General features: G+C 37.2%; 2 protein-coding genes and 1 long non-coding RNA gene across 3 annotated transcripts; 1 reads left to right on the top strand and 2 right to left on the bottom strand.

Annotated features, from left to right (window-relative positions):
- Positions 1-82: 82 nt before the first annotated feature.
- On the bottom strand, positions 83-8,782 carry tnxba (tenascin XBa). Its single transcript, XM_017426396.3, has 15 exons — positions 8,415-8,782; positions 6,101-7,165; positions 5,886-6,017; positions 4,771-5,802; positions 4,526-4,648; positions 4,215-4,358; positions 4,004-4,123; positions 3,764-3,919; positions 3,550-3,659; positions 3,324-3,456; positions 3,076-3,227; positions 2,894-2,990; positions 2,639-2,800; positions 613-776; positions 83-527 (listed from the first exon to the last, which is right to left on the bottom strand). The coding sequence occupies exons 2-15, from the start codon at positions 7,044-7,046 to the stop codon at positions 429-431; spliced, it is 3,570 nt and encodes a 1,189-aa protein (XP_017281885.1). The 5' UTR covers positions 7,047-7,165; positions 8,415-8,782; the 3' UTR covers positions 83-428.
- On the top strand, positions 3,603-9,115 carry LOC119617756. The gene is made up of 3 exons (XR_005234157.1): positions 3,603-3,685; positions 8,475-8,541; positions 8,925-9,115. It is a non-coding gene; the product is annotated as an uncharacterized LOC119617756 (long non-coding RNA).
- A 2,575-nt stretch (positions 9,116-11,690) lies between these two features.
- Positions 11,691-26,072, bottom strand: LOC108242012 (complement C4-like). The gene is made up of 41 exons (XM_017426565.3): positions 25,919-26,072; positions 25,522-25,711; positions 25,258-25,438; positions 25,101-25,171; positions 24,916-25,004; positions 24,747-24,829; positions 24,550-24,637; positions 24,054-24,174; positions 23,792-23,933; positions 23,164-23,276; positions 22,922-23,083; positions 22,671-22,838; positions 22,388-22,579; positions 21,895-22,038; positions 21,678-21,801; positions 20,350-20,430; positions 20,041-20,256; positions 19,833-19,947; positions 19,511-19,581; positions 19,299-19,438; positions 18,964-19,179; positions 18,795-18,846; positions 18,631-18,720; positions 18,347-18,553; positions 17,867-17,945; positions 17,531-17,723; positions 17,343-17,432; positions 16,359-16,521; positions 15,885-16,078; positions 15,558-15,713; positions 15,414-15,473; positions 15,247-15,337; positions 15,007-15,175; positions 14,812-14,902; positions 14,031-14,105; positions 13,855-13,957; positions 13,671-13,760; positions 12,720-12,824; positions 12,498-12,581; positions 12,259-12,391; positions 11,691-12,182 (listed from the first exon to the last, which is right to left on the bottom strand). Exons 1-41 carry the CDS (start codon positions 25,975-25,977, stop codon positions 12,041-12,043), a joined length of 5,133 nt encoding a protein of 1,710 aa, XP_017282054.1. The 5' UTR covers positions 25,978-26,072; the 3' UTR covers positions 11,691-12,040.
- Positions 26,073-26,238: the final 166 nt, after the last annotated feature.

The following is a 26,238-nucleotide window of genomic DNA, read 5'->3' as shown; positions in this document are numbered from 1 at the left end:
CAGTCATGTCAGTGTTTCTCTATCTTCACGCAAAACTCTTTTTTTATCCTCACAAAACATTAAAAAAAAACGACACTTAAAACCCACTCTAGACTCATTTATTCCAATGGAGTAAGACAGTGCACATTTCATTACAGCAATAGTGGGACTGTGTAGTTTGTGGTGGACAAAAACTTAGATTTAAAAACAGAATGATTTTAATCTGATTGGGTCAAGCAAAGGATTAAATCAACAAATAAAAGTTACAGTGGAGCATTTCTCCATTCGTTGTTATATTTCTCACAAAAAACAGCTTAGAAAAAACATCTTTCACATTGAATCAAATGTATTCAGTTGTAGCTCCTTGAAACCACTCCACGAAATTTCAGGTGGAAAGAGACAACCAGCTGCTGTGACGTTCGTCGACATTTGTCTGAGTCGACGCATCTTTAGCCATGAGTTGCGGGTGAGAACCTGGAGGGTCTGAACTTCATCTCAGTGAAGGGAATGGAAAAGTCTTTCCCTTTCCAGTCTATCCAGACTATTCCCTGTACGAGAACAAATAAAACAATGTGTCATTGGCATGCATTCAGCGGGAGCTATCAGAGAAGTTAAGCTGACTAATTTTGATACCTGATTGTTGCTGTTGGTGCCATAAAGGCCGTTGAGGTTGGCCTTGTAGCAGTTTTTGTACCACCAGCCTCCCATGTAATTCCTGGCACAGTGGATCCCCAGAGAGTCCAGCTCCTTGTCTCGGGTTGAGAATGAGCGCCCATTGTGGTACCTCAGCGAGTCACCTGATAGACAAAGGCATTTAAACTGGGATCTAATTTGTCAAATTTTTATAATAGTCAAGAATATTGTTTTTGTTTTAGATGTGAAGTGGCAGCGTTAAACATTTTTTCCTCATTTCACCAACCCCCTCTGCCTCTGTTTTCACAATCATCTTAATCATTTTGGCCTTGAATAAAAAATAGCAAAACATTTTTTTAATGTCTGTAAAAACATTGATTAAAAAGACTTGTAATCATGGTCCGATTTACTGGTAGGAAAGAGGGGGAGACTGACTCAACTAAATAAAACCTGGATCCCCCAAAAAAGTAAAAACAAAAGGTCAAACAGGATTGAAAATGTTTTATATTTCATCTTACCGACAATTATATATTTTTATGTAGTTTTTTTAATATTTCAGTTACGACTACTTTTGTTTTATTTTTTCAGACACACCCCTACAGTGGACCATACCAAGTATTAAACTTTTGCCGTTACGTTGCGTTCTATTCATATCCGGATGTCGGAATTTCTGAGTTCCATGTCGAGAAAACGTTCTATCTGTTTGTACCCCATTTTAAAAAGTCACAAACACAATACTATGGCTCATTTATTAGAGAAAACGTTGCTGTAGTATTTGAATGCATAAATTGTGAAGCATGCACAGGTTTTGACTTGTAATGCAAATAATAATTAGCCTTGTTGAGCACAAAAAGCAAATTATACTGGTTTTCCGGGATGGAAAATTGAACGGAGTTCCAATTTCCGTAGTAACTGGAACACAGCATTAAACTGTTTTTCCCTAGTCAATTAACCCGATAAATTACACTTGAGCTATCGCATAAATGTGGAAGTGCAACAATTCAGGCAGACGCAAAGTAAGTATATTGTATATTGTAAGTATTTTTTTTTATTTATAGCACTTTTCATTGTGCGGTCCCCACAGTCTATGAATTAATTGTGAGAAGTATTTGAGGCTGAAAGCTTACCTGAAAGTTTGTAAGTTACAGTTTAGCTAGCTAACGTTAGCCAGTCTAAGCTAACATTTACCCTCCGGAAATATTTCTGAACTGTTAATAAAAACTGCATTTTAGGAGTGGGACAATCCTGACAGTGTTTCCCCCACGCCAAAAACCATTAAAAACAAAATAAGTAAATAAACAATTTACCAAATGTCTAGTAGGAACAAATATGTCTCTAGTTTCTGTGTTTGAGCAGCGCAGAAGAGACCATAAACCAAGGGGAAACAGTGGGTATGAATTGTATAGAAAACAGGACTAACTCAAGATTAAACACTTTACCTTAAAGTCCTGTGTTCGTTATACTTCTTACCTTAAACAGTTTAGATCCAACCTATCCTATCATTTAAAGAATATTTTAAATATTTTTTATTAAGCTGTTGTTATCAATTGATCAGAATACTGAATGAAGCGATTTGTAATATGTTTATATATTTGGCTATATTCAATAGAGCGCCTGACAGATTAAATTATTGTGTGGTCTGCAGCTTTAGTGATAATAATAAACAAACGTGCTGTAAATGCTGTTTGATTAGTTTCCATTATGCTGATAGTAATGTTTGGATTTGCTCTGTTTTGCTGCCAGAATGGCTCAAGGATACTTTGTGAGTGACATGCTTTTATTGTATTCACATCCAGGAGAAAATAAACATAGTTTTGTTCTGTTCTTGGCCTGTTAATGCTCTGATAAATTTTTAGGGATGCTGTGGGCACTGCAGCATTTTATTGGATTATAGCGCTCAGTCCATCTTTGTCATTCTCTCGATTTGTGATAGGGTAAATGTTCTTGAGAAAAGTGTCACTGTAAATTTGTTTACCCTCCAATCACTGCAGTTATGTTATAGCATTGAAAAAAAACCCCACTGCACCTGCTGTTCCCGTGTAGCCAGATGCGGTAAGAACGTAGTTCTTCTCCTCTGAAGCGACGGAGAAGTTGGTGTAGTGAGCGTAAACGGTGTCATTTCCAGACCGCATGTCCACCCTCAAACCCACGGGGCCCATGCTGGTCAGGTTGTGCAGGCGATCATTACCTGGCAGCAGTGAAAGGTGAAAGTTTCACGGCTTAGGGCAGATGTGGATTAAAACGGCTTTTAATGAGAAGTGATGATCATTTCTAACAATACCAAGCCAGAATTCTTCACTCAGGTTTCCAAAGCCAGCCTTGTAGTCACTCCAGGTTCTGTAGAAATCAGTTTTTCCGTTTGTTCTTCTCTGGAACACCTGCAAAACACAAGCTACATTCTTGTCTTGTTTTTCGGACTGATTTGGTTTTAAGTGCAACTGATTTAGTAGCAGGTAGTTTTACCGTCCAGCCGCCTCCATCAGTCTCCATGTCGCAGTAGACTCTCACTGCTTGTCCCTCTTTTCCTTGTGGGTAGATGTCCACCTCCCCCGACTCCAGGGCTCCGTTCAGCAGCTCCTGGGAACACTCTGTAGGAAACGGGAAACGCAACTTCCCTGGAAGGAAAACACAGAAAGTTGGTAAGTGTATATATACAGTATATTGCCAATTATTGATTATTGAAAGGTAAAAAAAAAAACCCAAAACATTACCGGTGATGAATTGCGAAGTGACAAGAGATGTGTAGTGGTCGTTTTTCTCGCCTTGTACCAGAACAGTGTAGCGTGACAAAGGTAGCAGGCCTGTCAGCTTATACTCTGTGAAGGTGGGCTCCAGAGTCACCTCCTAACACAGAAATGCACAGGGAATAAGCACCGTGTAGTTCTGTAATGGTGAGATCTCTCTTTGTGGTAGTTATGAAGGATCGCCCCCGCCTACCTTTGGCTTCTCTCCTGCCACCTGGTAGATCACCCTGTAGCTGTGATAAACGACGGGAGTTCTCCAGGTGATCACTGCAGAGCGAGCACCAACCTCACTGGCTTTAACCACTGAGCGAAACAAAAGACATTAACAGGTAAAAGTCTACTCATGTGAACTCGCATGATATTCAAATCTGGCTTATGAGTGTCCTAGTCATGTCTCTTTTACTCACCATTTGCAGTAGTAAAAGTAGTTGAGATTGCGACACTCTTGAGGCTGCTCTTATGGCTCAGCACTTTGACTTTGTACAATGTACCTCTCTGCAGGCCTTTAAGCTGGTACTGAACTGAGTTTCCTGACAGCATTACTGTTACTGTCACATTGGGAGCTGTGGCCAGAAAAAAAAACTCCAAACACTCAAATCAGTTAATCACACTTTGCCACGAGTCATTAGTAATGGTGCAACACTCACTTCTGGAGGACTCGTAGTTAATGATGAAGCTGTCTACTTTCTCCAGGCTGGGTGTCCATTGCAGCACAGCTTTGGTATCTGTGACATTGTTGACTTGAAGATGTGTCGGAGGGGCAGGCACTACAGTCAAGATATAAGTTATTTCCTTCCTCACGCGTCAAGCAAAAATAAAAGTATCAGCTTATATAGATGAGACTGTCTGAATGTATACCTGTGGTGATAACTGATGTGAGTTTGTCACTCTGGGCCCTGCCTTTAATTGTGGTAACACTGATGATGTAGGCTGACCCAGCGGACAAATCGGACAGAGCAATATGTGACAGCCGGGGGCTCACAGTCACATTGCGGCTTTTCCCTGACAGCATGAACACAAACATTATATTGTAACATTTGCCACATTTTTATAATTGCAGCCAACAGTTTCCATAAAAAAATCCAGTAAAAAAAAAAAAAAAAAAAGACTAAATTATATTAGTCTTTTTATGTAAATATCTGACTTGTAATAAAGTGCTGCTGACAGACCTGTTGCCTTGTTGATATATGTCACTCTGAAGCCTTTAAAAATGGTTTTTGGTTTGGTCCAGGAAACAGCGAGAGAATACTCTGTTACATTGCTGAAAACAAGTTCTGTGGGTGGTTCAGGACCTGAGAAGAGAAAACAAGTAGATTTAAAAAAAATTGATTACTTAATATATTAATTGTTTACAATGTTTATATTGCCTTTTTAGTGTGGGAATCATGTATAAACATGTTATTTCCTTACTAACCAGTTATTGCTGTTACTTTGTGAATCCTGGACGATCCTTTTGCTGTAGTTCCATACATCTGCAGAGCATAGAGTGTGTCTGCTCTGAGATTTCTGATGTCCACAGAGCGTGCATTGCCGGGCACCACCACAGAGATCTTCTTGGATTCAGTTTTGCTTTTGAATCCAACAGTTTTACCAGAGGAGACAGTTAAGTTGGTGCTTTCACTTTGTACCTCAGTTGAGCTCCAGGCTGCAGCTTTCACTTTGAGCTTCTTCTCATGTTCACCTTTGTCACTCTCTGTTAGTGGCTCTTTTCTGATCACAGTGAAATTCTTGAACATCCCTTGAGGTGCTAGCCACGTGATGGTAAAGCTGTAGGAGGAAATGTTCACAACCTTCACTGACCCTAAACCTCCAACCATTTTGGTGCTCGTAATGTGGATATTTGTTTGGTTCCCTGATGTTTTAATCGTTGTATTTGTATCATTTTGTCTACTTTTTGCAGCCCCACTTGGAGTTGTCCTGTTTTCAGTAGATTGCTCTTTTTTTTTTTCTGGTTTATCTGACTTAGTTTGTTTTTTGTCAGATGACCGAGTATTATTCTTCTCAGTCGGTGTGACCTTTGTGACATAGTTTTCTTTCTTGTTCGTCTTTGGTCCTGTGTTTTGGGAAGTGTTGGTTTCAGTTTTAGTTGTGCCATTTGTTTTCCTCCTATTACCCTGTGTTGTATTAGATTGAGGATCATCTTTTATAACGTCAGATGTAAGAAAAGTTTTTTTCTTGTCAGATTTTGTGTCAGCTGTTGGAAAAACCTTTTTGATTTGTTCTTTGCGGGCCTCTTGCTGTTTTCTGTCATCATTTGGAGAAGAAGTTCCAATAAATTTTTCTTCTGTAGTTTTTTGGTTTTCTTGTGGTTTCACATTTGCATGAGATACTGGATTCGTGTCAGCGTCTCTGTCTTCAAACTCTTTCTCCTGTTCTCTGTTCTCCACTGTAGTTCTGTTTTTCTTAGTCTGCGTGTTCGTTGTTACTTTTGGATTCCTGTTACCTTCTAAAATTGCAGAGGAGAGGTTAGGAGTCAGTTAAAAATCAAATATTAATACTTTTATAAGAACAGTGCAAGCTCTTACTTACCTGTACTGCACTTGGCATCTTGGGCACACTTACTGCAGTCTGGACCCATAAATCCTTGATGGCAGATACATTTTCTCTTCTCACATTTCCCATTGCCACTACAGTCATTCGGGCACTTTGCAGAACATGGACCTGCACAGCATCAAGAGGAACCAGAATTATTAATTCAGATCTATAATGATTTGTTTTAAACGTGATAAATTGGTAAGACATACAGTTCTCTAACAGAAAGGACATTTCTTTTTCCAGTCTGGCCACACGTCCTTTTAGGTCGGCCATCTCAGCTTCACACTCCCCAGAACAGCCACCGGGCACCAGGTTGATTTTATGCGTCATCAGCAAAGGAGCGCCAGGCTTCAGCGTCAGCTCCTGTTCCTTCGCATGGCTTGAGTCACACCCGTCACTGATGACCACTTTGATTGGCGGTGAAGGGGCCAGCTTTCCTTTGGTGGTGGTGCTGGGTGTCAAAGAAGTGTGATTTGCAGAAGGTGTCGTTTTATTTTTGTCTGCTGTCGAACCACCAGCTCTGTCATTTCTTGCTGGTGTCGATGGGACATTTTGAACATTCGTTGGAGCCGGCTTGTCCTTAGAGTTCTCATCGTTGCTGGGACGGTGATTGGCGACAATGGTTTGATTTACAGAGGCTGCAGTGCTGTTTTTGGCAGTTTTACTGTTGTTAACAGAAACAGGCTTCACTGAAGTGGACTGAGTTTTTTGTACTTTACTGGTAGAAGGAGCCTTTGTGGATGTTGATGGAACCTTTGGAGCTCCAGTGGGTGCAGGGTTGTGTTTGGAAGCAGTCTGGTTGACTTTGTGTTTGTCTTTGTTCATGTTGACGCTCGAAGTTGTAGTAGGCTTCACTGCTACTAATGGAGTGGTTTGATTTACAGCAATGCTCAGCCTGGTTTCGGTGGTCTTAGGAGGGCTAGATGTTGTAGGTTTTTGTTTGGAGACCGTAGTTGGTAAAACTGTCAAATTGACTGTGTTTGGCTTTAGGGTGGGGTGCGCAATCTGTTTGGAAGTGGTTTTTGGTTTTAAAAGAGTGAGAACAGTACTGGTCTTGGTCACATTGCTTCCTGCGTGATCTCTCTTCTGATTGGTTGTGGTTTGAAAGGAGGGAAATGGGGTGAGAAGGAGGAGAAGGCCTAGAGTAAACAGCATTTTGAGCCAGCCGCTGTGCCCAGATATTATATTGGTTTTGAATGATCACTTATGTACGTATCTGAAAAGTCCTCTTTACTCTCTGGAGCAGCTGTTAGATGAGATTTGCCAGGTCTCTCCTATAGAAGGAAAAAAATATTAATAATCTGCTTGAAACCAGAAAACTGCATACCATGCCATTTTATAACTTTTTATGTCTGAGTCCTAAGGAGGCTCTTACTGAGTATAGGTGCTCTTTTCAGCACTGGTCAGCTACATTCACAGACTTCCCATTCACACTCTTCAGATAATGTGCCCACTCACAAGCTCCTCTTACATAAGTCCAAGGTTTTATGACCTGCTCTAAAGTGACACCGTCCTTTGCCAGAAATGGTAAAATATACAACATTTTTTTGCAGTAAATTTAAAGAACTCATTTTAATCATTTTCACGTGTGACCACTTGCCCAATTCGCTATATGTTTTCTGTAAGTTATGTACTGTGATTTTTTCCGTTTAATGAGTGGAGTATTTCACAGTGAGCTTTGTATCTTACTATGCATATCTGTTTCTTTGAAACATAACTCCGTCACAAAATATCTTTAACCAATTTTGTCCAAAAATCACTGTGCATAAACAAAGCATCTAATCAAATAAGATTATCAGCTCATTTCCCCATAACTGAACAAAACTGTACTACAAATTAGATGTATTTTAGCACACTTTTAAAACCTACAGAACAAACATGAGTGCAGAAAACCCAGTGTTTTCATTCAGCAGCTTGCCAAACCAAGTAAAATCTAAATGAGAAGGAAAGAAAACAACCTTTTGGGTTAATCCAAAAACTCTGTGAGAGTATGAGGAACGTCACTGTACAGAACTTTGGGACACTGTATACCTTTCAAGGTACAGAAAGTTAAATAATCTGTTAAATCCACAACCCCAAAACCCGTGAAATATCCATTAATTATTCAACACACACATTTGCTTTTATAATTTAGCTTTACAGTAATTCAAAGCTTTAGATTTTGCTCTGAAGTGACAGAAAAATTAATTTTTAGGCTGTGGTTTTGACTTTCAAACTGAAATGTAAAATATAGTCTCAGCACCTAAAGTTTTAATGTAATTAAAATGATTAAAAAATAAGAGCAAACCAAGACAAAATACAGCAGGTACAACAATTAAACAATATTTGTACACTAAAAATGACATTAAAGCTCATGCCAATTATGATCTTTTTAAATGCTTTTCAAACATGCCCAGTATAGACGAATAGATATGGAAAAAAAAAACTACACAAAAGCAGATATTAAAGTGTCCTAGATCCATTCCTTTAAATGTTTACAGTTTCACTCTAAAAACAATTAATTAAATACTAAAGGAAACTTACCAGAATTATGATTTAGTTGCTGGTTTTATGTCTGACTTTATGTTTCTCCCTCCATCTAAGCAAGAGAAGCTCACACCGGCTGGATCGTGGAGGAAAGAGCTGAGAAAAGGACTCCCACAGTAAGGAGGTAAGTGATAAGTCTGCCCCTACTTAAGGACACCTCCCTACACATGCACACCATTACCACACCTCGTGGTCCCACTCACCTTACCACCATGAATAATATTTGGATTGGACTTACAGAGTGGCATTTTTACACAGAAATTTGTATCAAATGTGGCAACTGACTGTTTGGATTCTGTTATATGAAGAAAACATATTTTATGAATGAATTTAAAAATACTCCTGACTTAGCAAGTGGTGATCGATGTTTTAGTTTGTTTTTTTTTTTTTTTTACTTTTACTTCTGACTTTATAATGTTATCTGCTGTAACACCATAGCAAACTTAACAAAACTTAACAAAACTTTCAGTTTTTAATGTCATCTGTGTGTATCTTGACTTATTCCAGGTACTGCTCCCATCAACACACAGTGACAGAATAAAATCCGTGTCTGAGAATCATGATTCAGTTGGAATACAAAGCACAACTCTGTGAGTATTCAGCGCCGACACTGGGTTTCAGAAAGCTCTCGCTATATGAATCGGCTGTTTGTTGGAGGTAATGAAATGTAACTACGCGGGAGTTATGTAAGCAACCGACTGTCCACCAGATTTAAGGAATGTTCTGTGCAGGCATTGCATCTCTAACCAAATGCCACCCACCGGCCCACGTTTTGAAATCCACATGAAGGAAACTATATAAAGGCTTTAGAGCAAACAAAAAATATGTGACATTCTCCCACATTTACAGCAGAACAGGAACATGAGTTGATATCATAGCTTTTAATATAAAAACACTGCTTGATAAAAAATACAAAAATATCTTACCGGATAGCTGTGAAACTATAAAACTTGAATGTTTTAGTACTGATTTGGTCCCTCTGATCTGTATAATGGTATACAGTTATAATATTATTGATATGAAAGTGTCTGTTTGACTAGAACATGTTGGCGTTGGAATCGGAGCTAGTTTTAGGTAACAGATATATACTGAAAGGTCATGATTTGATTTATGGGTGAGGGGATAACAACAATTTTGTTATACAAATCTGTTTTGCTTCTTTTTCTCTCATTTTTGGTGGATTTTACATCTGGTTACCAAAACTTCTGTTCATTTCTATTGTTTGAAATTTTTTTTAAAAAAATCATAATTTCTGACTCTACAATCACAAAACCATCTTATATGTAGAAATCTAAAACATGTAGATATCTACATATCTATTTTTTGTCCATTTTTAGTGTATTTAGTGCATTTTAGTGTTGTATTTTTAACAATACATGAAATCTTGCCGAAGCTGCTAGATTGTTATAGTAGAGCAGGACGTCTTGACAAAATACAATCTTCTAAATTTGTGACCAAATGCATCAGTTAAAAAGGTTGAATTAGATGTGGTCCAAAAATGTAAAAATAAATTGTCAAAGATAGTCCGTTTAAATGCAGTGACGCACAGTTTGAGCAAAATAACCTCTAACTAGCCTTTAGACAGTCATTGGTGCATTTCTGTTCGAGTTGTGAAGAGAAATGTACACAAATGCCTATCAAAATAACATATTTTTTATTTATATCTTTAAAATATGTGTTGCCCTTGTTGTGAAAGAGAAAATAAATCTAATAATCAGGAAGAGAATTAACTGTAGGTTTGTTTAAACACCTGCAGAACTATTATCCACTAGTGTTTCACTTGTACTTGGAAATACATGAGTTTAAAACCGTCTCTGTATTCCACAATATTTATCCTCCAAACTCAGCTTTAAAATAAAGCACTTAATGTAATATGTTTATCTTAACATCCTATTTTACATTTGAGCCTTTGTTTTTGTGACATCCTTGGAATTTTTCTGTGAAAAACGCTGATCAAAACCATCAAAGAAATACAAAAATGAGCGTACTCCAGAGTGGGTGGTCCCTCTCTATCTGGCAGAAGCTTCTGGTAGCTGTCGTAGCTTCACATTTAGTCCTTTCAGCACTATAGACCACCCTCACTCCACTGGCCCTGTCCTGGCCTTTGGAGCTGAAGTAGCTGAAGACATGACTGTTACACCTAAAAACTTCTGCTCAGCACACCTGAGAAAATACACCTGATCATACAAACACGTTTCTCCAAGAAGCTCTCAGATCCAGTTTGAACACATTTATTATTTTGGGGTAGGTCAGCCTCTTATTTAATGTGTTTTTTGAAGTTCCACAGATGTAGCAACACTAAAGCAACAGCATATCCATCAAATTGAACTGAAGGAGTAGCTGTTATATGTAAATGATTGTTTCTGACAAACTTTTTGACATCTCTTCTACCTTGATGGATTTTTATTTATTATGTTTCTAATCAAAGAATACAAGTGTTCTCCTCTCACTTATGACTAGACATTGATTACTTTGTAGAGGTTTCACTAAAAAGCTCCTCATCACATACCTGCTGTTGGCTGCTGACAGTACACCAAATTATTTGAGACATCTGCATGTTTATTTAACCTTTATTAATTTGACTTAAATGAAATGTCTAATGGTGAAACTGAAACAGGGCAGGCATTTAACTAGCTGTGATTGAAGTGATGGTCAGTCCCCCCATGTTGCTTACATTGGACCTGAACTCGGAGATTAGAATAATATAAGCACATAAGCCTTTACTTGTTCCTTGCCTCCTCAACGACAAGCTCCTCACTCCTACCCCCAACCCTAGTTTTGAAGCACGTAACTGCACTGAGTACCTTCTGCATCACATCTCCTAATATCTGACCAGATTTCAGAAGAGACATATTAACACTCTCTTAAAGAGCATTTTCATCCTTATGAGGAGTATAACTGATCCAAACCCTGCCTTCCAATAAGAGCAAGTCAATAAGCTTCATGAAACCAAAACCACACCCTCCCTCTTCCTTCTCCCCAGCTTGCAGATGTTAGGCAGGAAGGGGGGAGGATTACTTTGACTGGGGTTGTGTTGAGAACAGAGACCCCTCTCAGTGCCTTTGCTGCCCGTAAAAGTCAAAGAAAACATTAAAAAAATAAATACATTTGACAGGAAAGCTAAATCAAAACCAAACTGAATCTTGCTTATGGGAGAGACGTGAAAGCTCAAATGTACCTTTCTGAGTAGACTCTATTTTTCTGTTACTATGTTGAGTTTAAGTTTGAGCAAGTATCCCATCGTGTACAATCAATGATAAACATACAAAGGCATTTGCTCAACAGAATTAGATCATATTTATTTTAGTTCATTTATAACTTGTAGCTGAACTAGACATAAGGAAATGAAAGGTCATTTTGAAATGGTGTTGCGACTTTAAATAACAAACCTGTAGAGATGGGATGAATCTGTCACACACTTACTGTATGTTTATTAGTGCATAAACTGGATAGATGATTGTGATATTTTACATTAGTCATACATTTTTAGACACCATATTAGAAAGATAACACATTGCAGATATTTAAGAAAGTGCCCTTGCCATATAATCTGACTGCATCTACTGTAATGGCAGTCAGCTGTATCTGAATTGCAGTGAAAGTTAACAGATTTGGAGTCCGTTTCACTGCCTGCAGCCATCAGTCTTGAACTCTTCTATGAAAGCATTAAACTCAATACAACCCTGTCTATGAGCAGATTTCTTGCAGTCATCTTTCAGTGGCCTTTTTTCAACCCAGGTGTTTGATTCCAGCAGATACTGCATCCTATAAAGACAGAGTGGACAGTGTGATTCAGTCAGTTTGCATTTGTCATTACATTGATATACCTCATTATACTTACTCTCCATCTGAATCTTTAGTGGAGCCATCTTTGCCCATAATGAGATACGTTTTTTCTAATTCTAACTCCCCTTTGCACTGAAGCCTCCGGGCAAACACTCGAACAGAATTGGTATTCACCTGATGATCTCCATCTTGTACACAAACAATCACCATTATATTAGAAGTTCTCACAAAATGTACAAGCACTTTATCATCTCGTTCGTAGCCTTCACTGAGGCTTGTGGTCACTTTACTTACAAAATTTGAGGACCTCAGTTATGTTGGCTTTGTACAGCTCAAAGTTGCTCTTAACAGAAACACTCTGAACTTCAGCAATGTATGCTGGAATACAAAAAGAATCAACTCTGAATAAGAAAGTTGCATTTGATCTTGTTATTAGCATAAACTGTAAAAAAAGAATCCTTTAAGTCAAGTTATTACTTCATTCTGACAGTATAATGTCTTGTGTATGGTACTGACCGTAGTCCACTTTAGGGTCAAAGCAGGCATGTTCTGTACGCATCGTCTTTGTGACTCTTTCACCTTTTTGCGATTTAAATGTATTCTGCATTTTTTGACAGGGCCCTAAAAGGAAGAACAAATTACAGTTAAGGTTATTTACACAAACCTAAATTGAACAAACGTGTTTAGCCAGAAGTTAGTACAGATCATAATTAATACAACTTCAATTGTAGGAGTACTCTTTTCAGTGCATTTCAGCTGTCTTTAAACGAAGGAAACTGTTGAGACAAATTTGCAACAAAACCAATGAAGTGGAGATCTTTAGGTTTTTAAACCACTCAGGGATTGTTCTGTCAAATATGCAGCACAGTAATTACCATGTATCTGATTTTATGCTAGGAGTAGTTTCAGGGTATCATATGTTTATGGACCAAATCTTTACATTATAATTACATAATTGTCAGACAGCAGACATGACTATTTATGCAGTAGGATCCATTTATCCATCCGTCTATCTGTCCATCCATCAGTCCCTTCATCTATCTGTTTCTACATCTGTCTGTCCATCAGTTCAACCATTAGTCCATCTAACTGTCCATCCACCTGTCTATCTGTCTGTCCTTCCTTCCTTTCTTCCTTCATTCCTTCATTCATTCATTCATTCATTCATTCATTTAACATGGTGTCATTATGGACAGCTCATGCTTAGCACAGAGGTCCAATAACAAAACAGCATTCAGGTTTAGATCAGGGAGTCCATTTCTCCCAAGCACTCCCCTTCAGGTGGCTCCATCATTGCATTTCATTGCCTTAAATTGAAACAATATGTGAAATTGAAACAATGATGACCAATTTTATTGCTGTTTATGTGTTACACATTGGGCAAGGGTCTTTAAAGGTATTTTGAAATACAAAACACAAACTTTCTAATGCTTGAACTAGTGTGTAAAGTCTTCAAGTATGGCCTACTTTCTGCACATTGGCAGACATCCTCAGAACACAGTGTGGAGATCATCTTGCTTCGTTTTGGGGCAGAGTAGAACACAGTGCACTTTCTTCCTGGAAAGAAAGCACAAATAGTCCATAAATTCTTCTGAAATGAAACAAATATGCCATGCAGAGAAATATCTCAAAAGTATGAAGAATAACGTACTTGGTTCATAATAATCATAGAACACAGCCGGAGCAGGCTGTAGAAGGCCAATTGGCACACTTTGTACAACATCAAAGCTAAAACATTCCTGTTGCTCAAAGAGCTGGAAAGAGATCAAATAAGTTTTAGTATTGGGATATGTACAATTTTTTAGTTTAACTTAAATTCAGCATTACCTCATTGAAGTAGATCAGCACTCTCCCAAAGGATAACTCATAATGGGTAATGTATTGTTCAGGTGGCTGTTTTAGCTGAAAAGGAGAGAAGAAATGATTCATTTGATGTTCTCCTGTGATTTCTGTTGTGTCTGTCTAATGGAACATTAAAATAATAGGTGGGGGATCTGGACATATTTGTTATCAGATTTATATTCTATTTATTTTTCTTCATATGTAAAAGTCTAAGTGTTCCCAAGCTTAAAAAAATGAGTTCTCATGACTCTACTGCATCTCTCTGGAGAACAAGCAAGTTTGTAAAACCTGTAAATGTGACTTACAAAATGCTTTCTCACAAATCGTCTATTAGTATTAGGAGAAAGATAAATGCACAAAAATAGTTAAATTGTTATTTATGGAGTTAAAATGTATTGTTAAGTAAGTAGATAGATAGATGGACAGATTGCCATTCAAAGACAAGTGTAAAAAGAAACGGTGCACTAAAACAAAATTTCTTTGCTTTAACTCTCGAAATAGCAATTAAAAAGTACAATTTATCAATCATTATTTATATTGGTGGTTTTAATTATTGAGGTGACAATTACATGCGTGTGGTCTTTCATTTATTCATCAACGAAACATTATCTAACATATTTATTTTTTGCGTCGTTTACTTGATAAGAATAGTTTTCTGTCCATTCAAACTACAGATGGAATTTAACTCCATGAACTTGAAAGACTGAGACTGATGATGAAGATGATGGTGATGGCAATGATAGAAAGAAAAAAGAAAACTGCGAACCCTGTCAAGGTCTTCAGTTTTAGCTTCAAATCCACTGAGCAGTGTGATGTCAGCAATAGCCATTCCTGAAAGATTGGTGTTTGGGTTCAGACTATGAAGAAAAAAAGTTGAGAACTACTTAGTTCAGCAACAGTTATATTTTTTTTAAAGCTCAATGCTGTGAATATTTAAAAGGAGCACTTAATCCTAACTAACCTGACACAGACTGTGTAGGTAACAGTGTTGTCTGTGTTTATGTTGTTCTCAAGACGTTTCCCGCTTGTGAGAGTATCAGAATGCTCAGTCACAGATGGTGCCTCTTGTCCCTTCTTCTCCTCCGTGTCATCATAGTAATTGTAATAGTCATAATTTTCCACGATCTCAACTGGAAAAGTAGAGATGACTGTAAGTGTTTGCTTTTACTGGTGGTTTTGGTTTGTTGTTACTAAAGCTCACCCCTGTACTTCACTTTCCCCTCCACGGTGACACTGATAGAAAGTTGGGTACAATCATCCTCAGGGTCCAGCAGATAGAAGGCTTTTATTGTCTGTCAAAGAGGGAGAGATTTACCCTCAGTTATAGATGTCATTTATGAAATGCAGAAGATAATGACGCAAACTTACTTTCAATTTAAAGTCCCCTTTTCCTGTCAGCTGCACGGTGATGTTGTTCCCTGCAAGTTTCTGTGACAGCAATTACAGAAAGTACTATAAGATTTATTATGAAAATATTTTTTGTAAGTGTACTGCACGAAACATTTGTGATACCTTCAGGTCTGCTTCCACTTTTTCTTTTCTGTTTTGTAGTGCAAGTGTTACAATTTCAGTCTTTCCTGGAACAGTAAGCTCTGCTTTTATTTTTCCATCTGGTCTGGGCCTTTTTAGTTCATACTCTGACAGGGCTTCAAGTGCCATGACGGTATCCTTTGCAGAGTAAAATCAAACAAACAAAAAACTGAATAAAATAAACATGTTTAAAATTTGTCTCTGATAAATAATGTGCCGGTATAAATAATAGCCAATATACATCATTAGATTGCATGATAATTAGGAGCTACCAATCAAACAAAGTTTTAATGAACTCCGTATAATCACTTGTGTTGATCTGTAGCCTCCAAAATAGTTTTCTTTGCTCGCTAACCAACAAGCTATTTGGTCTGCCCATTCATAGTCTGCAACTTCCACAGCAGTTAGAAGGGCATAGGCTGTTGTCTCTATCGTGATGGCGTCCACATCATTTTCATTTTCTGGATTGGGATCTTCAGTCCACAAGTAGCACTGATTCTCATCTGATAATTCAAAAAGAACAAAAAAATAGCTAAAACACCAATTACACAACATTTTTACTACAATGAATATAGCAGCTGTTAGAGTTGGTCAGTGTAAAAGTATGAACGACTTAGCTATACATCTTTGTCGGAGCAGTAGCTGTGGACTTTGAATGATTGTGTTTGAATCAGTATTTGACAGGGTTGAAAATCAGAATTTTACACTGACTTTTCCATCAATGTGCTAATTTTTTGACAAGGTGCTATTTGTTTGGATTAGTGTAAGACGTTTAAGACATACCTTTTATTGCTCTTGACTGAAGGTTTTTCCATGCAGATAATCGATCTGCTTCTTGTGGCAGACAGACTGAGAGACAATAGGCTGTTAAGGCCATGACATAGGTATGGCTCTGCTGTGTAAGTTGGGACTGGAGATACGTTGTTGCTCTTAATATGCGAGCTTTCTGTGAAAGCATAACATGAAAAGCAGATGTTTAACTTTTTGCTCCTAATTTTCCTTGCATTAATTGTACTAAGAAAACTTGATTTAAAAAATAAGATAATGTTAATGCAACATTGTCATAATGCAAATCATCAGGCCAGTATTATGTTTTATCTTTTACTTCAGAATGCTAGTAATCTAACATTTGCTAATTCATAATAAAAAGAATAATGTAATACTGCTGAGGTTGATGAGTACACCACATGTCACTGTTCAATCAGCTTCACCTGCTTGAACTGTGTTTCACCACCTGCTTGAACCAGCTGATTGAACATTACAAAATACAGGTTTTTCCCCATCAGTGAGTTTCCCCTAGCTAAGCTGTACATTTGTACATCATAATGATGTGCTGCTGTTCATTATGAACAGACAATCACATTTTCAGTTTGACCAGATATGAGCAATATTAACAAAATAACATTAATGTTAGTAATGTCAGTTATTGATTTTAGAGCTAAATCAAAGTCAGCCAAAGTTTTGCAATGTCAAGTCAGAGCTGAACTAGAATTGGAAATCTGTATTGATGCTCAAAACTAAGATTAGCATGTCCTAAATCAAATATTGGAATAGGTATATCTTTGACCAGATGGAAGTAGACCATGAACATAAGTCATTAGCAGTAATTTTTGAGACTGAATGCACAAAACAGAATCCCACTCTTATAGGTGGATTTCTTGACATTACTGGATGTTTTTAGGCATCAAACCCACCTAATTGTTGTTGGAATACTTTGTTATTGACACATGGTTAGTCACCCAGGCAGTAAATTTCAGTTATTCTCACCACTTTAGTTTGTTCCGTAGATGGCAGGAATTGAATGGAGCGGTTCAACGCAAGCGTAATGAAAGCAGTCAACCAGGTCTCTTGTTCTTTCTACAGTAAACAGAGACAGAGCAGTTAAATTATAGAAGTTTGTTGTGATTTTAAAAATGTTTTCACACATAACCCTATACTAACAATAAAGCGTTTACCCAAAGATCTCTGTGTAACACAGGATTTTGGTCCTTGAATGACCCATCTTTCTGTTGTTTATTATGCAAATAAGTGACTGACTGGATAATCTCCTCTGTTGGTACAGCTTTTATACTCCGACCCTGCAGTTCAGCAGCTACTGTTTGACGTTCTGATATCAATGATAAAACTTTCAAAACATAGGCAGTTACCCTGAGAAAAAGAGAAAAAAATAAGTGTTTATAAAGGCTGATGTACACACTTAAATAAAAGAAATTGTTGATTATATGAGATATCCTTAGTGACTATTATTCATGAAAACAAAAAGCAGATAAGAAATGATGAAAAAAAATTACCAAGTGCTAGATGGCACTGATGAGAATGTTCCATAAACACCATAGTTTTTTCTCTTCATTTCAAAAATTCTCATGTAACCTGAAAAAAAGTGGTGTGTTACACTGATGACACTGCAGTGATTTTTGATTCAGTACTTTTAAAGCTTGATTATAAAGATTCTGACTGGCTTGAAATCAACAAGACGTATAGCAATAGATCTGAGGCAATATTGTGTTCAAATACACTTTTGATGCTTCCTAAGTAAGGGTCTTTTTCATTTTCATTGGGACTATTTCTAAGTCATATATATTAATCACTTGGTTACCAACTTTCATTTTTATTTTAAAGGTTTTTAATGAAGTGCAACTAGAGTTTATTAAGCAATAAACTCTAGAGTTATAAGCAATAAGCAGTAATAAGCAATTTATTAAGAAATAAAAATAATGGACATACTCTTAAAAAAACGAAAGATGCTTGTAACATCCTGATATTGGACATACCACGTTCAATGTTAGCAAGAGCCTCATCTCTGGCACCAGGAAGCAGTTCAAGCCATTGATCAGTTAAGTCGAGATAGCGGAGGGCTAAAGCAGTAGGTACCAGTCGTTTCATTGTCTGTTCCAAACATCCTTTGGGCAGTGCAATCAAACTGGCAACCTTTTCTGGAGAAAGAAGATTCCTGGCTTGTGAACTGCCAAACCCGTCTCCTGTAGATGACAGTACTGAAGATGTAAGACTTGTCATTTGCAAAGTGAGTGTCTTGTCTGCGTCTGACATCACCCACCTTCTATCGAAATGAATACATTGGAGCTGGATTCAGGGACTGTTTCATCTGGCAGAGTACCATCAATGTACAGAATCTTTGAACTCTGCCCTAAAATAACCAAAAATGTACTTCAAATATAAAAACGACAAAGGTAAAGTATAAAACAGAAATTAGTCACTCACCATCTAATTTAACTACCGTGGTTTCTTCCACTCTTTCTTCTAATCCTTCTGTCTGTAACAAGATTTAAGAGAGAATCAAATGAAAATGTATTTTTTTCTTTGTTATTTTTATATAATCCCATTCGCTTATACAAAATATAATTCTGGGGTAACATTTTTTGCCACTGACCTGCACATTTAAACTTTTCTCCACTGCATCTATTCCCTGGTTATTTTCAATGTCATAAAGACGTATTTTAATGGGTATAGGTCCAGTTACCATGGGGACAGCAGAGAAAGAAACAAAGTGAGACGACTGTGGCTCAACATCTATTGTAACGTAGGAGGCTTTAGTGGCTGAAGCAGGAGAGCAGAGTCCTTCAGTTTGTTCCATATGTACCGCAAGCTGTGGAAACACAGGTTTCCCCCCAAAATTATTACAAATTCAGTATTGGTTTCTCTTTCTACAAATGAGTTACTTTCTCTAGAGTGACTAAGTGCCAACATGAGTGAGGTCAGTTTTACCTGTAGTGGTTCTTTGCCATAATTGTAGATAACAGGTGACACAGATAGTTGCTCGTATTTTTTCACAGAGTAAGGCAGCCTCAGAGACACAAATGTTTCTTGAAATGCTTTGACTTCATGTGGTTTCACCACACAGAAACCTGAAAGAGTGAGAGTGAGATATAAAAAGCTGTCGTCAAATATTTAAGAAACATTTGTGAAGCTGTTCTTACCAGTAGTAGGAGATATTGTGACCACCTGAATTTCCCATTTTGTTATGGAGTCAGGTAGGGCCAAGGGATACCTAGAAGAGGTTTTAATCATGTAAAATAAGTTACTTAAATATAAAATGCTTTTAACAAATACATACATTGGGTAACCAGTGAATTCTATACTGCCCTGTAGAAAAAGCTGAAATGCTCACTTTGACAATATTAGAATTAACAAAATATAGTTTAGATGAGAGTAAAGAAACATTGTATTTTCTTGAGGAAACAAACAAACCATTAAACCAAACCAAAACATCCCATCTAAAGTTCACTGTGCATCTCTTACAGTTGTTTGCCATTCACATCAAACTCTGTAAATGCGAAGCTTGGGGGGAAATATCGCCGGATATACTGTTTAGAGTAATCCTGGAAGAACTTTTCAATATCAGCTGAGGTTGCAGCTAAAGATATAAAAAAAGAAAAGTTAAACAGTGGTAGCCATGCCAGATTCATTAACTTCTGTTCAAAAAGATGTTTAAAGTGCTTCATCTCACTTCTGCCAAGTCCGCCCTGGACATCCTCTTGCATCTGTTTTTGTCTCAGCTTCTCTGCCGCTTTGCAACATTTTAGAAAAACATCCGCGCACGTTTGATTTGCTTTTATCAGTTGGACCCTTGTTGCTCTTTCCTGACAGGTTCGTCTCATAGGGAGGGGAGAAAATGCATGAGTGCAACAGTCTTGCATGTCCGGTTTTAACTTTAACTCTGAAACTGACATTCAAAAAAAAGGAAAACCATTTTAGCAATTGTTTAACAATAACTGTTGTGTTTTCTCATAGTGTAGAAGTATGTTTGAAATTATACCTAAAGTTATCATTTCCTGTTTAAGTTCCACGGAACGTCTTGAACGTTTTGGTTGTCCAGTTTCTGAATTACACCTAAAATCTGTAAAAGAAGTGTAATTAAAAAAATAAATTATTGGCAAGCTTGGGGGGCGGTATGATTGGAAGGAATGGCCTCCCAGTGAGTAGCATTCCGGTTGACCATAACAAACAGCGTGTTCAAGCATAAGGTGATCTAAAAGTGTTCTCGGTTCCAGGCCACCTTGATTCACGAGTGGCCTGGTTAGAAAAAACAAACACCATTAGCTGGTGGATTTAATGTATGCCATTCTATTACCAGACCTTTTGCACACAGACACATACATGTCTGCAAGTTTTAACTGGCCTGGTATTTTGCAGTCTAATATGTTGCAGCAGTCTGGGCAGTATTATTTTTTGTGAAACAGCAGCTAATATGTGACATTAGGTTTCATTCAGGGCCTAAGCCAGGTGACGCGTGAGACAAAACTTGGTGCAAAGCAGTTTAATTTGATGTGGTTGTTTTGGAAATTGAGGGCAGTTTTAGGAGTGTTAGTTCTCTTGTGATTTAGGCTGTATCAAAAATCACAGTTCAACCACAGGGAAAATACCTTTTTTATTAATTATTAATTTATTTTGTAGGGTGTCTGTGCTCAGCTTAAGAAATAGGATGAGGAGCTCAGACACTCAGGAGAGGCTTAAAATGGACCTGATACTACTCCAGATCAAAAAGAATCAGCTGAGGTGGTTCGGATGAGAATGCTTTTTGAGGGCCTTCCTTTGGAGGTTTTTCAGGCACGTCTTCATGGGAGGAAACCCTTAGGCTGACTAAGACCTCGCTGGAGAAATGACCCTGTCCTTGTAATACCTTGTGATGCCCCAGGAGGATCTTTTTGTCTGTTTCTTATGGTTGCATTTACTGATTAAACAAGGTAAAAAAAACCCAACATAAATATTGTTTAATAGTGGCAGGGTTATTTTACACTGCTCATTTATTCTATTTTTGTTTTTGTTCTCTTTATATTGTCAAAATCCCACTTTCTTTAAGACACCAATTCAAAATGACACTCACTATGACTCCTTGGGGCCAGCTGATAGGAAGTGAAACCTGTAAGAAGTTCTGTAAAACTCAGCTGATCTTGTTCTGAATCAACATCTCAGTTTTAGTGGTAATTTTGAAACATCAAAAGAGGTGTCAAGCTATATCTAAATTATAGGATCTACAAAAGAGCAAGTTTTGAAACTAACTAGTAAACTAACTAGTAAATCAAATTTGTATCACAGGAAATATTATTTAAAATGCTTTAAATCATAAAACGTTGTTTGTCTTACCCTTTCTATGATGTGGTCCAGACTGAGATACAAAAGAAAGGCCAGCATCCACAAATACTAATGAAGAGTTGTCTTCTCCACCGAATGTACAGCCAAGGTCATATGACTCCATGGTAGAAAATACCTGAAAAGTGAAAGCAAAAGCTTGGATTTCCATATTGAAGATTTAAAACCAGTTATAAAAAAAGAAGCACGAAGAGAGTTTGCAAAACATAACCTGTCTGTCTGTAAGTTTATTATTAGCTTTGAGAGCATAGAAGGCTTTATCCACAGCCAGCAAAGCCACTTTAGCTGACTGACCATGTAAATCCACTTCTAGCACAGATGTTTGTCCAGGCTTAGGCTCTCCTTTGTGTTCTACCTGAAATAAAGTAAAGATATATGTATATTTTTTTTCTCTAAAATATTATTGTTAAGTTATTAAATTTATCAAAACAATGCATGTATTTATGTAAACCATATAACAAGAGTTGTAGGCAATCTAAGTAGTATAATTTTTACATTCAACCACATAAAACCTACCCAAAATGTCTAATCCAGACATTTTAAGGTTAAAGTCAGTTTGCAGTCTTTACATTAGTTTGCAAACTTCTAGTCACTACGATTTGCTGTCCTACTTATCCCAAAGAGTCCCACTTACAAATAATTAACAAATTGAATCACTTGCAGTGTAAAATGTTTACTGTCTCTCGTCTGTTCCATTTACTCACCTTGACTTTTATCTCACATTCATCTCTGACATCGACCCACACTGAGTCAGCTATGATTTTATTATTTGTGCCGTGATAATAAGCAATCAGACGGAAAGATGGAACCATGTCAGCTGTTATTTTCAGGTTGTGTTTAACTGATGCACCAATTCGAAGTGAGCCAGTTTTAATTATGATCCCACGGCTTAAAACCTGCAACACATACAGTAAAAATGACCAGGCTTGATCAAATGTTTCTTTTATTTTAAAACCTGTGTCCTGTTCAGTCACTTATGTTTCTCACCATGTAGTATATATGCTGGTTCAGGGGGCCATTGACGGTGTTAAATGTTAGTTGAAGAAAGTCATTCACAGAGTACACCTTGTTGGTAATTGTCATGTAAAGATAGCTGTTACTTGTCGATGAGGCACGTTGTACAATTTTTCTCTTTTGAATACCATCTGCTGACGCCTGCATGAAGCAGAAGTGAAAACAGCTAAAAGTGAATCCGAGTGAATTTGCTAAAGCCTTTAACTGAATTTGTGAGTACTAACTTCAACTGTAATCTTAGGTGCATTAGGAGGTTCAAAGACAGGAGACACTGCTCCGTCCTGGTCAGTGATGGCTTGCCAATGTTTCTGCGTGGCGCCTGCAGTAACGGTAATATTTATTGGTACACCAGCTGCTGGGGTTCTGTCTGGGAGTTGCATGACCATCTATAACAGAAAAGACTTTTAGAAATGATTTTCAGGGTCAGGTAACAAGCAATTTAGACATTTCTTTATCTCTGCCATACCGGCACATAAAGTGGAAATCCAGGAATAAAATGAGAGCGAATTCGGGACAGGTCTATGCTGTATCTTTGGAAAATGATAGGAAGAAACACTTCTCCCTCCTGTATTTCACCACCTAAGTCAAAAATGCATGCAGAAGAATAATTATTGTTATTACTGAGTGGAAGCAGTGATGTACAATATATCCACTATTTTCAAATATCAACAGTAGTAAAATCCAGAAGCAACATTTCTACAATACATGACCTTTTTTATTGTGCTTTATGTGGTTTTTGAAATGATGTGAATTAGTTGTACTGTGGTATACTGAGGAGATTTACTCTGTTTTGTATCAAGATAAGTTCACTAGTCTAATTATCCTTTTATATTTGAAAGCAGTCATATTTTTAAACTTTAGTTGAGCGTATCGGAAAGGTGCCATAAAAATATATGACATAACCAAAAAACATATTGTTTCTACAACAAGCAGTACTAAAAATTTACTGGAGAATAAATGCTACAGCACATTTAAGTCATTCTATTTAAATGATCCCTTTTTACTACGTTATGAAATGGTAATAAGGCTTTTGGAGTCAGATGGATGATTATATAAACAGTAATACTAAGTGTGTGTGTGTGTGTATGTTTTACTTTGAATATTGGTGACAAATACTCCCACATAGAGTTGTGATCCACTTTTCAGTAGGTCAAAAAAGGTTTGGTTCAGCTGTTCCTTGAGTTTTGAATGAATATCTTCTAACTGAAGCGTAAAGTCTGCTGTTCCATTCTGGACCTGCAAAAAATTACATATATTGGTGGTTTTTAGATACCTTTCTGAAGCTCCTTATAAATCCAATCCTTATGAATAAAACGGCTACACAACAAACTGAGGATAGTTATTGGGTTTTTTCACCGAGCCGGTCAGTTCCATCCCCCTGATAAATTCAGGTGTTTTTTGACCATAGGTTGCATCTTTTTTCACAACTCCAAACTGGCAGTGGTAAGCCCCTCTGACTTTTTCACCATGTGAGTACCTAGAAAAAAAACAACCCTTTTTAAAGTTAAGACAGAAAGCCTGAATATGCAACAAAAGTGCTTAAGACGTGCAATTCAGAGACAAGCTCACATATAATTTGTCTGGCATTACTCACCACATTGTAAACTCAGTATTTCCTCTTTCAGAGTTACTCACAATTTCATAAACCGCTAAAAACTTCAGATATAAGGAAACATTTATTGGAAGTAAAGTTGTTTCAGCTGCAGATGCACAGCAGGCTACTACTGTACGCAAAACGGGTCACTTCCACTTTGTGCAAACGGCTTTAGGCATAGACTGTGTGCGAAACAAACAAACAAACAAACAAACAACAAAAAACCCTTCATAACTTTTTATAAGAATGAACACTCACATTGCTGAGATGGTGAAGTTAAGCCTTTCATCATCTAGTAAAATGTAGCGCTGCTCCATTTCAATGTTCACATCAAAACTTGGTAAAACTAGAATGTGTAACAGAAACGTTCTTTCAGAAAAAAATATATGTATTTTTTATTTTTAATTAAAAAAAAACAAAAAAAAGTAAAACCGCTTAATTTAGGATTGACTTACCAAATTTTTGGACTTTAAATTCTCGGACTGCAGCATTTAGTTCATCCTCTTCATAGTGTGCAGTAATCTTCCATGTACCCATTCTTTAAAACAAACAAAAACACGCATTGCTTTTGTTGCTTTTGATTTAATGTTTGTCAGAATTTACTTTGATTCGACTTTAACATACTTAGATAGACTTGGAATTTGGAAATGGTCTCTGTAAATTCCTCCTACTGCGGTCCTTGAAAGCTGCAGTATTCTGTTTTCAGCAGCATTCTGTCATAAAACAGGCACGAATCATGACATTCTTAAGATCTTAAGTCCTCTGTATTTTTAAGAGGAATTTAAAAAATAAAACAGTTTTTTACTCACAAATATTGATATTTGGACCATTTCCTCTTGTGGCCTAAACATGTGGTCAAGAGTGAAAATCCTGAATTGCACTAAGACATCAAAAAACATGTATATATGAATATCAAAAATGTGGCATTGTTTTACACTATTATGAAGTTGTTGACATTGTTGTTACCTTTTTGTGTTGGGTTGTACATTGGCTGATCAGTCTGTATGAAGATGTATCCTCTGTGATTTGAAACCAGGACCCTTGTTACTTGCTTGTTTTGGGCATTGGAGACAGTTGCTTTTAGATCAAGGTATGGCTTTTCATTCCATTTCTCTTTCATCTTTTTTAACCAAAGCTCTCTGTTTATCTGTAAAGAGGCAATTGAGCAGTTTTGGTGAATCGCATTAGTTCCTGTGTGGAATTTTTTTCTACATAAGGAAGTTTTATTACCATCAGTTCAACTATTTTGATTTCCCCTTTTTGAGTAAAGCGAGTAGTTTCCTCTGCAGACATAAGTGTCCCACTATTCCCATCCTGCAGGTAGAGAGTAACCTCTTGATTGAGATAACTATCTTCCATCTGGACAAACACTTTCTCCTTCACACCCAGATGAAACACTTTGGGGGCTGAGATGAAGAATCTGTGCACAAATCACAGATACTTAGGTTTTGCTGTAACCTTCAATGACATATTGTGCATTAACTAATTTTTATGCATGCTGATAAACATTTGCAGTGCAGGGCATTTCTTCAATTACATAGCAACAAAATGATGTGTGACAATATTTAAATAACAGTTTTGTACATTACAGTAATAATAGAATTTTGGGAATTATTTCTTCATTTACCTGTCTGAGCCCTCCACAGCTGAGATCAGGAGAAGTACTGAAACAATGCAGAGCTTCATTTTTGCAGCTTCTGTTGTCTCCCCCACACTGACTCAGGCTCTGGAATAATTGAGGTTTTATAAGTCCCCACCCCTTTGTTTCTCAATAGTTGGATCAGGCAATGCCCTCCTTTTGTTTTCCTTCACTGAGAAAACTTAGAAATATGTTAGAAATATCAGTCCTCAGAGAGATGTCCAATGTTGCACATTCTACCGGTACTAAATAATAGAAAAACTGACATAGTGCAAGATCATTTGAAGTGAAAAGTGCTTCCAGAGATT

Source organism: Kryptolebias marmoratus, linkage group LG16 (assembly GCF_001649575.2).
Source record: "Kryptolebias marmoratus isolate JLee-2015 linkage group LG16, ASM164957v2, whole genome shotgun sequence".
Classification (NCBI taxonomy): domain Eukaryota; kingdom Metazoa; phylum Chordata; class Actinopteri; order Cyprinodontiformes; family Rivulidae; genus Kryptolebias; species Kryptolebias marmoratus.
The sequence above is the reverse complement of the archived record's forward strand: the minus strand, read 5'-3'. Positions and strand labels throughout refer to the sequence as shown.

What these genes read in the sequence shown, in the direction of transcription:
- tnxba (XM_017426396.3), bottom strand. Translation starts at nt 7,046, where the DNA reads ATGCTGTTTACTCTAGGCCTTCTCCTCCTTCTCACCCCATTTCCCTCC. An exon ending in GAGTGAAGAATTCTGGCTTG is followed by an intron (nt 2,801 to 2,893) that starts GTATTGTTAGAA and finishes CACTGCTGCCAG; the next exon opens with GTAATGATCGCCTGCACAAC. An exon ending in GCACCAACAGCAACAATCAG is followed by an intron (nt 528 to 612) that starts GTATCAAAATTA and finishes GTTCTCGTACAG; the next exon opens with GGAATAGTCTGGATAGACTG.
- LOC108242012 (XM_017426565.3), bottom strand. Translation starts at nt 25,977, where the DNA reads ATGAAGCTCTGCATTGTTTCAGTACTTCTCCTGATCTCAGCTGTGGAG. An exon ending in AATGTGAGATAAAAGTCAAG is followed by an intron (nt 22,039 to 22,387) that starts GTGAGTAAATGG and finishes ACTTTATTTCAG; the next exon opens with GTAGAACACAAAGGAGAGCC. An exon ending in CACAATATCTCCTACTACTG is followed by an intron (nt 19,439 to 19,510) that starts GTAAGAACAGCT and finishes TCACTCTTTCAG; the next exon opens with GTTTCTGTGTGGTGAAACCA.